This window comes from Morone saxatilis, unplaced genomic scaffold (genome assembly GCF_004916995.1).
Source record: "Morone saxatilis isolate NCDOM2014 unplaced genomic scaffold, NCSU_SB_2.0 Contig22, whole genome shotgun sequence".
In the NCBI taxonomy this organism is placed as follows: domain Eukaryota; kingdom Metazoa; phylum Chordata; class Actinopteri; family Moronidae; genus Morone; species Morone saxatilis.
Window position 1 is genome coordinate 8,945,159 of NW_023339785.1, and position 11,689 is coordinate 8,956,847.

The 11,689-nt window shown below is 40.8% G+C and overlaps 3 protein-coding genes across 6 annotated transcripts in view; 2 read left to right on the top strand and 1 right to left on the bottom strand.

Annotated features, from left to right (window-relative positions):
• atp8a1 (ATPase phospholipid transporting 8A1) overlaps positions 1-4,395 on the top strand; it is a 104,703-nt gene extending 100,308 nt beyond the window's left edge. For 3 of the 4 annotated variants that reach the window (XM_035668696.1, XM_035668695.1, XM_035668694.1), the window contains one exon: positions 1,873-4,395. In XM_035668696.1, the coding sequence (XP_035524589.1) occupies positions 1,873-1,970 (98 nt within the window). In that variant the 3' untranslated portion in view covers positions 1,971-4,395. The remainder of the gene's footprint in view (positions 1-1,872) is intronic. The other variant, XR_004796963.1, reaches the window with a different exon arrangement.
• A 1,711-nt stretch (positions 4,396-6,106) lies between these two features.
• On the bottom strand, positions 6,107-9,786 carry shisa3 (shisa family member 3). The gene is made up of 2 exons (XM_035668823.1): positions 9,220-9,786; positions 6,107-7,451 (listed from the first exon to the last, which is right to left on the bottom strand). The coding sequence occupies exons 1-2, from the start codon at positions 9,488-9,490 to the stop codon at positions 6,865-6,867; spliced, it is 858 nt and encodes a 285-aa protein (XP_035524716.1). The 5' UTR covers positions 9,491-9,786; the 3' UTR covers positions 6,107-6,864.
• Positions 9,787-11,121: 1,335 nt separating this feature from the next.
• The window catches only part of LOC118333954 (BEN domain-containing protein 4), a 10,238-nt gene continuing 9,670 nt past the window's right edge, over positions 11,122-11,689 (top strand). The window contains exon 1 of the mRNA XM_035669775.1: positions 11,122-11,178. Coding sequence (XP_035525668.1) covers positions 11,122-11,178 — 57 coding nt within the window. The remainder of the gene's footprint in view (positions 11,179-11,689) is intronic.

An 11,689-nucleotide genomic window follows, 5' to 3' on the forward strand; every position in this document is an offset into this window, starting at 1 on the left:
TTTTTTTATTGTTTTATTTAATTTTGAAGTAATTAACTATTGTGTTCATTTTTTTACATTAATTTCTATTTGATTTTCTTGTGTGTTGGTATAGAATAAGAAAGTCACCGACGAGCTTAGTGTTATTTTTTATGTACTGGTAATTATTCATCTCAAATGTAATTGTAACATAGACAGTTTTAGACTATTAGAATATCTTGTTCTAAATGTTGATAAAGCTCTGCATAAGCAGTAAGAGAGGGGCTGATGTCTGTAACAGTGTAAAATTCTGCACATTAACCTCACTGCACGCAGTAACAGTAAAAGCAGCTCTACAGCACGTATACAAATTCAGAGATACACTTTTAAAGTGCTTTTGAAGTGTCTTTCTGGACTGGACTTAAATTACAGGAGGACAAGCAAGTTTGCCAAAAAACATTACGTAATCGGAGCTGTAATTATTCCTCGGGTGTGGGGTGAAAAATCACAGACATATGTGCTGCACACTGGATTAAAAACAACTGACCAGTGCAAGTGTTATTGCGATCCCCAAACCTCCCTCAGAGCAATCAATCTTGTTTAAATGCAGCTTCAGACTGACTTTGTGTTGGTAAATGTAGTGTAAGGTATCAAAAAAAGGAGCAAAACTCAGGTGTCACGTTGGAACGTTGAAATCAAAAACTTTCCAGTGATACTCTAAAGCATGTGTTTGGTTTTCTGTTTATTTTTCTCTGTTCTGTTGTGTCCTTTGTCTGATCAGTTTGTTTTTTGTTTGTCTCATAGGTGGGGATGAGACCATTGTTGTGTGATACCTTTTTTTAAATGTCTTTATTCAAACCTCAGTCCGTTTAAAACCCCAGCCCCCTCTAGCTCCCCGATAGACGCCTCACTTCCTTTCCCTCCTCGCTGTCAACTTCCTGTCCTTCCCCTCGTGTGCTTCGTGTGTCCTGAGTTGAGCTCAGTAGAGTGAGATAACGATGAAATGCTGAAATGTTGCGCTGTTATTCCCCCACAATGCACTCGTCTCAGCGGGGTCCTTTGAACTTCCCCGCTGGCCTCCAGGTACTGACCGAGTCATTTGACACCTGAAGGTGAGTCAGGGGTCAAAGGTCAGAAAGGAAACCCTGTAGGACAGTTTAGGTGGTAGATCCCATTGTTGCTTTAACACTACAGATAAAACTTAAGGGCAGCTGTGGTTATTCTTTAAAACTCCTTTTAGTGTATTATTTCGTATTATGTTAAAGCAACAGTGTGACATTTAGGGAAATATGCTGATTTGCTTTTTTGCAGACAGTAAGAAGACATACTGCTCTCCTGTCTGTGTGTTAAATATGACACTAAAGCCAGCCATAATGTATTAACATTAGTGATACATTACATTAGCATCAATTTCTCTAGAAAAATACCCTTTTTTTCAAACATCGGCAGGTCTGTGACTGGAATCTAACGCTAATACATGAGAAGGAGGAACTGGGGCTGGCCCTTTAGCGTAGCTTAACATAAAGACTGCAAACGGGTAAAAACAGGAAGGCTGGTTCTGGCTCTTACCACCAGCAAACAAATGTCACGCACATAAGTTACCTTTGGACAGAGCCATGCTAGCTGTCTTCACTTGTTTCTAGTCTTTATGCTAAGTTAAGCAGCTACTAGCCTCATATTTACCATATAGACACGAGAATGGAATCAAGCGTCTCACCTAACTCTCCGCAAGAAAGCCAATTAACATATTTCCCTAAATGTTTAACTATTGCTTTAAGTTTTGTGTTTTTGTTAATTGTTTTTTCAGTTTATTCAGTTGCTTTAAGTTTGTTTCTTTATACGTTTTAAGTATTATTTATTACTTTAATCACTGATCTACACGACCTGGTTTAAACTGCTTTGATCCTTTTTCAGATGGCTACGCCTTCTCTCAAGACGAGAACGGAGTGGTGTCTCAGTCTGACGTTATCAGAGCATACGACACCACCAAACAGAGGACCAATGAGTGGTGAGCCGCCGGCCAATCTGGAGCCACAGCAGCCGTTTCTGATGGCAAATTTGAAGCTTGACCAGGAGAAGGCGAGGTGCGAGCGCGTGCGTCCAGCACTGAGGGGATTTTTTGGGGCGTGAATATTAAATGGACAGAGGAGAGGGACATGGAGTTGTCTTTGAAAAAGGGAAGAAAAAAACAAACAAGGAACGAAATAAAACATGTTCACTATCAGCTGTAGTTGTGTGTCCAGCAGACATGATGAGCACTGTGCTTTATTAGCGCTCTGTGGTCTGAAGTCCTTCACTGTTCTCGCTTGTCTCCTCTCAATTAAATATCATCTAATATCATTTAATTAAAATCAAATCAAACTCCTGAACACTGTTATTATAGTTGAAACACTGGACGATGATTAGTTTTAGAGGATTTGAACTTGTAAAAGATTGCCAAAGAGCAGTCGTATATACAATCTTCCAAGTAACTAGTGAATTCGGAAAACCAAATGTAATCACACTCCCGAGTGTATTCCAGCACTAAACGGACCACTTCAGAGCAGACATTTGTAATATTTAACTTTTTTGTTTTGCACTTAAGGAAGCATCTATTGTGTAAAGCCTTACATTTGCTCATGCCTTCATCCTTGTTTCTTTTGAAATATGTTTCTTTTAGTTTCATTTTTAAAGTATGTAGATATTGTGCCTGGTTTTATTTATTTTTTCCTGTTTATTTTTTTCAAGAAGTTGCCTCCTGCAACCTACCGTAGTCCCGTTTCCACCGTTATTACAGCAGAAGCATTGCTCTTGACAAATAATTGCATTCCACACATCACTCCTGTCTCAACGATCACAATGGTGCCTACGTAGAACTTTTCCCTCGTAGAAGAAAAAGATAGCCAAGAATAGTTTAGCAAGCTAGCTTAGACCAGTGCTCCACACACACCTACTGAAGACAAAATCACTGTCTCCCCGCCACAATATTGCACTCATACAATGTGAAAACTACAGAGTGCCTTGTGGCACATGTATAAACTAAGATTTGTTCCTGCAGAGGTGAATGGGAGGCTAACTGATGGTCTTGTTGAAGCTTACAGTGGTGATAGTGTTTCCCTTAAAATGGAGATTTTATCCTTCTAACATAAGTGCCATTAGCTTAAGGGAGAGAAATATTAGCCAGGAAAACTCCACGACAATATCAAAACTACTTTGTCTCTATAGTTATTTTGTGGATTTGTATTTTTATATTGGAGATGTATGAATTTTGCATTGACTGGCTTTGTAATGAACTGTCTGTAACTTTTAGTTTTTTGTTCCTCTGATAAACTGGCAGGATAGAATAGATCGTATGAGGAAACTGAGCTTTCTTAAATGTCTTGTTATTAATATTAATATTGTTACAGCTTGATTTATTTATAATTGACTACTTAATGTCCGTGTGATTGCTTTCTTCTCCCTATGGGAGATCAGATTTCTGATCGTGTGTGTGAGTGTCAGTTTATTGCCTGCATGTGCATGTGTGCGTGTGTGTGTGTGTCGCCTCTACTGTGGATAACGTCTATGTATGCATTGCATGTCTGTGTCCTCTATCTAGGAGTTTCTGGCATCTCAGTCCTCCTGGTGTGTTTGGTTTATGGTGTGTGTATGTGTGTGTGTGAGAGAGAGTGTGTGTTGTGACGCTTGCTCCAGATGTCCGTCTGCACGACTCCAGGTATAACTATGGTGTACTACTGTGTGCTGATGCATGGCCCGTATGGGGAAGTGTGAATGTTAGTGTGTGGTATGACTGTGTGTGTGTGTGTGTGTGTGTGTGTTTGTGGTCACACTCTCAGACTGTGGGAGTTCCTGATGCTCAGCTTGCTTCGACAGGAGATGTTGCACAAAGCACTCGATGTACCTTTTCCAGTAGTGGATATCTGGCATTATCTGGTTTCGGTATATGATTTCTCTTGAGTGTACATGTTTGTAACTTGTTTTCTTCATGCAGTGTACCTCTGCTTTACAGGAAAGCTCTCTCAGCTTAGTGAGGGTTTATGATCCTTTTTCTCTGCTGGTCTTTAGTGTTAAAACTTAATTGGTTGTCATTTTTGTCAAAAATTTCCAAACTGCTGAATGTGGATGTTGTCGTCGTGGAAGGCTTGGACTGTTGCTTTCTTTTTCCAGAAAACATAAAACACATGTTGTTGTCTGTGAAAGTCGTGGGCTGCATGAATGGATAACACAAACTGTTCTCTGAAATGTTAACTGTACTACTTTAATTCTCCCTCAAGTGTTGATCACTTCACAAAAGAGAAAAAAACGCACCTTTAACTTTTCTGTTCGATATTTGCTTCTTTTCTGTCATTTTGTTCAATGATTGTTCTGCATGTTGGGACTGCAAACTTATAAGTGTTGTCTTTTACTGCAATGAAGGACTACTGAAATAAACTTTACAATCATTGAGGAACCATGTGACCATCGTTGCTATTTCTTCTGCGTACTTGCAGGTTTGTAATCACTGTGTCATCTTGTGTCTGTGTGTGGCGACAAACAGGACACACAGCACAGTGAGAACCCAAACAGGAAAAGGCAGGGAGAGACATCAGTCTGCGTTCAGGACAAACAAATGATACCAATAGAATCCAGATTAATTAAAAGTGACCCAAGTAGACTTTAACTTCATGTTCTTCAGGTTATATTTACCAAAGTCAGAGAGTCTTTTAATATTATTTAAGGTACCAATATTTAAATGGTTCCTGCTTGTCAATTGTGAGGATATTCTGCTTTTCTCAGTTTGATATCATTAGAAATTAAATATCTTTAGGTTTTAGACAGCTGGTTGGAGAAAAAAAAATTTTTAAGACAACACCTTGAGTTTTAAGAAATTGTTATTGACTGTATCTCCATTTTCTAATATTTCAGAGACCGAAATAATTAAGGAAAGAATCATTAGGTAGATCTATTATTAGTTATTGTTAGTTTCAGACCTACTAAAATCATTTTAAGGGCAGTTTTGTCATTTGGTTCCATCTCCAACTGCACTTAATTGGGGATGTAGAAGTTATTATTCTAGCATATTTCTTCACTACAGTTAGCACATTATCGCACTGCCAGAATACAAACTCTAGCGTTGCTCTTCTATGCTGTTTTCTGTCCGTCAATAATCAATATTAATTTATTACCTGCATTAAAGCTGTTACATGTCCTTTTTCAGAGACAGTTTCATTGAACGGAAACGTAATGTGGCTGTACCTTAACACTGAATTACATAAATGCATCTTTTCCTTTAAATCCTGTCTATGTGGGTAGGCAGTGTGAATGCACCGCAGGACAGGCGGTCTCCGCCACTAATAACGATAACTACAGGACAAGAGATAAATACTGGCTATTGTTGAAACAATGGCAACCACAAAGAGTATCAAAAAATTGGTTTGATTTCATGAAAATAAGATAATAAGTTTAAGATGATAGATAATAGAAGAAGATAATAACTTTAATGTGTTGTTTATGTCATCACCACAGTCACTTAAGAAGTTAGAAAGTTTGGATTTTGATGAAACCTGTGAGACAACTAAAAGCCTTCAGTGTGAGGAGTAATCATCAGGATTCCTGCCTTCATGCAGAACTTGGAAAAGAAGCTGGAAACTTTCTCAAGATCTGGCAAAGACATTAAAGATTATAACTATCCAAAAGATTTAGGAAATGTCATGGAAACATGTTCACAACTAGTTTTATCCTTTTATAAGCAAAGCGTGGAATGTGAGAACTGAAGTCTGAACTGACAGCTGCGAGTATAAACAAGACCTGGAAAAGTTAACACTGGATTCTGTGAAATAACTGATCATAGAAGTTGTGATGTTACAGTCCAGTGATAGCAGACTTTAGGGAACCCTGAACGTAGCCGCAAACGTCCTCAGACAGTTTACAGGTTTCATGAGACACTGATTGCTGCGTCTATTTCACAGTCAGATAACCGGAGAACAGAAGGGTCTTTGTCGAGAGTTTGCCATACCTGTTGCTGCAACCTAAACCTCTATTTCTGGGGCGAGTTGTTTTTAACACTGTGACCATGCCATGCTCATTGAACACTGACAATGACTGATCTCAGCGCTACATTCCTGCTGTGAACTCTGGCGCAAGAATGAGCGACAGGTAGGGAGCTGCTGTGCAGGCCCGGCCGCTCCGGTTTCCTTTTTTGTTTGAACGATGATGAGGCTTCTTTCAGAGCGCACACTTTACACTCAAATGTCAAGATTGTAAATTAACAGACTTTTCTTCACATTTATCAGTTCGGTACTGAGAGACAACATTTTATTTGCTGTAAATTAGAGAATCAATATGACAACCCTGCTCTGGCTATAATGCCTGTAACATCTTATAAAAGCACACAATTCTTCCAAAATAAAATGTCCTTTGTGTATCAGATCCTCCTGTATTTAGGAGGTCCTTGCGATTGTCAAAAAACACAATATTTCCCTGGTTTCCAACGTCTATTTCTAAAAATGTAACGGTGCTCAGAGTCTCAGAGTGACAGTGTCTTTGCCGTCTACAGTATTTCTGTCTGTTAAGGAAGGTGTGAGATAAATTTGCACGATTTCAGTCTGTATTGTAAGACGTCACATTGAAAAACAACATGTATAAAAAATAAAATGTAGGCCAGTGAGGGTTTGTATGTACTATAAGATAAAAGTGCACAAGATTTTAAACTGCCTCTAACAGGTTTGTTGATGTGACCTGTGATGCAGAGGGGGAAACGCCACGTTGCTCAACCTCGGCATCTTTGTCCCTTGTCCTCCTCTGGCGCTCTCTGTGTCCATTGAGCCGGCCCGGGCCTTCCACCCAAACACCACCAGCTGTGTTGCAGCGTGTTTGTCCTTGCCGGCTCACATCCTACCATCAAAAAAAAATCATGTAATCCCTCTATTACCCCTCCTGGGAGCCTTGTCAGCTCTGTCCGAAGTCTGCAAAGCCCTTGGCTGCTGTGAAGGCATCGGGCTGCAGAGGGAAGAAGTACTGCTGCGGCAGGAGGAACCCGGTGTTCTGAGAGGGGTGCGAGGTCAGCGAGGGCTGGTGGAGCTGTAGCTGGGCGTGGGTGGAGGGGTGTTGGAGGCCTCCTGACATGGGTGCAGGCGGAGATGTGTAGGGGGGAGGTGGAGGTGGAGGTAGAGTCTGAGGGGTCTGAGTGGGGGTGGAGGCCGACGAGGAGACTGTGGCAGACACCAGGCAGCCGTGCTGCTGCTGCCCCTGACCTCCGAGAGAGAACCTCCGCATGGAGCTGCCTCCTCCGGCCGAGCTAGAGCTGGTGGTGGCTGTGCTGGACTGTCGCGATGGAGCGCGAAGGCTCGGGGGAGCGGTGGTGAGGATCATGGGGATGGTTTCGCCCTGGCAGCTACGCAGGGAGAAGCGAATGGGCTGCTGGGTGGGCTGCTTGGGCCGCAGGCAGGTGCAGCAGTAGACGGCCACCAGAGATCCGACCACGACGAAGGCGACGAAGATGCTCCCCACCATCAGAAAGGGCACGTAGATGGGCTCTGAGGAAACAGGCAGGTTAGGACCAATAATGAGGAGGCGCATTCATGGGACTGAAAACTGCAGGTTATTAATATGTGTCAACATGTAAGGAACATAATTAGTGTTATCAGTGATTTAATTGCACTGGAGACACAAAAATAACTAATTTAATGGCTGAAAAACTGTAAGAAAATAAATCAAAGACTTTATACTGTATTAATAAATGGTGTATGACACACTGTCATGTAAATGTAAACAGATATAAGACTTTTTAAGTGTCTATTTATCTATGAAGACATATTTTACATTACAATATATATATACATTGCTGTATAGATGGCCACAGTAGTTTTTACATAATAAGCAACATTAAATATACATGTGGAGCTTATAAATCCAAAATATGGGGTTTTAAAATAAAGCGTTGGTCACTGAAACGATGGTCCTGTAGTGCTGTTTATGGCGGCTGAAACTGAAATACTTATTTAAAATCCTTCCTAGTATTATTAACAAACTCTAACAGATACATTCCTGCTGAACAACACAAAAAGCTCTGGTCACGCTCTATGAAGCCCATTTGCACTCCTGCAGGAAATCAGCCAATGTTTATTTATTGTGATAAGAAAAAAATAGGAAATTGCGAGCACACAGCCCATTCAGTCAAAGCTCCTGAGCTTATCAGTTCGGGAAATTTAAAGAAAACTGATGCAACCTTGAGGGTTAAACGGACCTATTATTAAGGATTTCACAAGTAACAGAGGGTTAATGTTAACACTTTAAGTCTGTTAAATCTTTAAATAAGCCGAAGAAAATGAGTTGTTGTCTTATAATGTTTGTGATTCCCTTAGCTGGTAAAGCGGTCTCAGTAAATGTGTTTTATATTTTGCACAATACGCCTGATTGTGGGAGAATACATCCCTACATTGTGATCCAATAAGTTTTGTGCTCATTTCTTCTTAAGGATCCATAAAGAATTAGTTTTAACAATATTTGTCCAGTGACTCACGTCACAAACTCCTCTAGCTTTCCTTTTTACGCTGATAGCAATCTGCAGGGAGTTGAGGTCAAATGAGGAGTGGAGATTAAAGCAGGTGCTGGAAACTGGACACTTTGGTTGATCCAAGCTGGCGAGTACAAAAAAACCCTTAAAACAGCAGTAACTGAAAAGGTGGCATCAGAAAAAACTTCCAAACCTATAAAACAGACCAGATACATCAAAAAAGTGTAATTCTCAACACACCAATGTCTACTTTAGTTTTTTTCCTGCATTTTTTTTTACAATTTAACACAATTTATTGTGTGTTCAACAGGACGAATGTTGGCCTTTTGAAGAGACATACGTTAGTGTCTGCTTCGGATAGATGCACCAGATATTTAAGAGAATGTTTCATTTCACATAATTTCATTCGACAGGGTGCCTGGTGAGTGGAAACTGTCTTTGAGCAAGGCACTGAAACCTGCTCTTTACTGATGTTATTCAGCTGACCTCTGACCTCTCTGAAGAACGTTCCTACAGATAAAATGAATATAATCCATAAATTAGACTAAACTAATTTACTATGTGATTACATTTAGGTTAAATACACTTGATTTAAGAATGAGTGTATGTAATTGTGGAGTTTCTATGCAATCTAATTTAACTCTGAATTAATTTGCCCTTTTGATGTGAAGTTTAACTAAACTGCTGTATTTCTTGGGGGAGACCTGAAAAAAAGAGTCTTTTTAATGCATGTTTGAGAGGAACTATTAAAATAAACCAAACACGGGGTTAAAAACCACTAAACTTACGCGCTGCGAACTCGGTGTTGTCCACCTCCCTGTCGTTGGTGCAGACGCCCTGGTCCAGCCGTGCGTCCGCGGCGGCGCAGCAGTAGCGCAGCGAGCAGGAGCCGCAGCACACGGTGGCGTCCATGGTGTCAAAGTCCTCCGGACACTGAAAACCCTCATGATAATTCCCATTAGCGTCCAGCCAGCCGTGGCAGTACTCCCCCTGTGCGTCCGATATCCGCAGATTCCAGGTCAGATATCCCAGCAGCAGGCAGTTCAGCAGGCGCACCATCCCGTCCTGTGGGCTTCAGGAGTGTGCCACTCCGGGTTAGAGACTCTTCATTGAGACGAATTTACTCACAGAAGAAACTCGGTGAATGAGTCCAAAGATGTAAAGCTATGTCACTGTCATCTTCCCGACCATCCAAACCGCTTTGAGCCAAAAAAGTTTCCGGAGTGCAAAGTGAGAGAATTCTTCTTAAAACATCATCTCTGAACTTTTTTCTCACTCCAACAGTCTGCTCTCTCTCCGCTCTCCCTCCTGCTCCTGTGCTCCGTTTGTTGATGTCGGTGCAGAAAAGTTGTGCGTCCACCTCACTGGAGACTTGCAGCTTTTGTGACTCGGGCTCTGAACGCGCGCACGTAAACCCCAAACCGGGCGTGCGCGTACCCCAGGCGCGGTGGTCGCAGCGGTGCACTGAGGCCAGTTCTTCAAAGCAATGAATGGGCTCAAACAACATGCATACATTATCTTAATTAGCTTATTCTGCATGGGAGAAGACCTCAGTGCTTAGAAGTAGACCACTGAATACAATAAAATCATTGTCTTTACATTTTAGATTAAACTAAAGCCTATGTACAATTAAAGACATGAGACACAAAATAGGTCAAATTCAGAGGAAAAACACAAGAAATGCTTCATGACACTGTGAGTGTCAGGAAGCAGACCAAGTAGGCTACTACAAGTGAGACCAAGTAGGCTACTTTGAAAGAAGAAACAATCTCTTGTTAGAAGACTTCATAAATAGGCTAATAAAACACTGAAATGAATTAGAAATGAAATACATTCAGGGGTTTTGCTGCTACAGGAAGCCTACTTGCTCTGTTATGACCAGCAGCTAATGTTACCTAAAGTGAACAATGTGTAGATTCCAGATGTTGCTGTGAAACTACCTTTACTGTCAGTTTGCTGACTCCTCAAATCTTGTGCAACTGTTACGTAATGTTTTAACACTAAATTTGAGCATTTACCACCTCTATTTTAGTGTTCAGTGTGTCTTTTAATACCTCACCACAGATGGAAATCAGTCTTCTAAACAGTTTTTCTCTTTTCTGTTGAGAGAAGTTCCTTAAAAAATAAAACCAAACTAAACTAAATCATGTAAATCTCACTTTTAGTTGCCATAAAAGCTGCTATTCAGCAAGAGTTACACATTAAAAACGTTCAATGACAGGAAGTCGAGGGAGCTAAAACTAGTTGATTTGATGGCTTATAATAAACCATTTAAAGGTTATTGTATTAACTTATTAATATTTGTATTGAGATCATTCAAAACTTTATGTGCCTATAGCTATATCCTTCATTCTTGGCTTGCAGCCATGTATAGTTTGGTTACTAAATAATATTGACTAAGCACTTGTTGGTGTTTTGATATAACACAGAGGTAAAAACTGGCCTGTTGAAAAAGAGAGAAAAAAAGCCTTTATGGTAATGAGCAGCAGGTCTTTTCCATTCCTCCATCCATTAAATCTTCTGTCTGTAACCCGTTAATGTGGCGCCCCCATGTGGGGCTGCAAACTTTTAGGCCTGCGGGCTGCAGCTGCCACACCAGCCTTTAAACTAAGGATTTCACACATAAAAGGTAAATAATTCTGACTTTATTTACAGACAGTGGGTCGTTTAAAAACTTTTTTTAAAAGAGTATGAATGTAGATCCGAAGAATAAAACCTTCAGATTCTGCTGCGTTCAGAACCGAAAGGTAGAGATAATGTATGTTTTTAGTAATTTATTTAATTTATTCTACAATAATTTTAAAACCATTTACAGAAAGATAAAAAATAAATGATAATTATGTCATTTCTTGCACTGTTTGCTCGCTTTAAGCTCCCACTGTATGTCTGGGTGTGGGCAGCCTTTCTTTTTCCTTTGCGCTCATGTTGCTCTATTGATGCTTTGAGCTCAGTAGCAAAATGGCCTCTGCCTTTTCATTAGTCGGATTTCGTTGTGCGTTTTTTTCATTTTTCAGATTGTACAACTGTAATAGCGCCCCGTTGTTCTCTGTGTGGATGGTGGCTACAAAGGAGGCTGGCAGCGGCGCACAAGTCCCGCCTGTATTTCCCCCTGGAAGAGTCTCAGTATCGGCGCTCCCGACTGGGGATTGGAGCGGCGACTTGTCAGTAAATTAGCCCACCCTTCACACAGTGTGTATGAGGGAAACCGAGCCAGACAGTGACGGATCTGATCTCCCCCCCCCCCTACCCCCCTCCTCC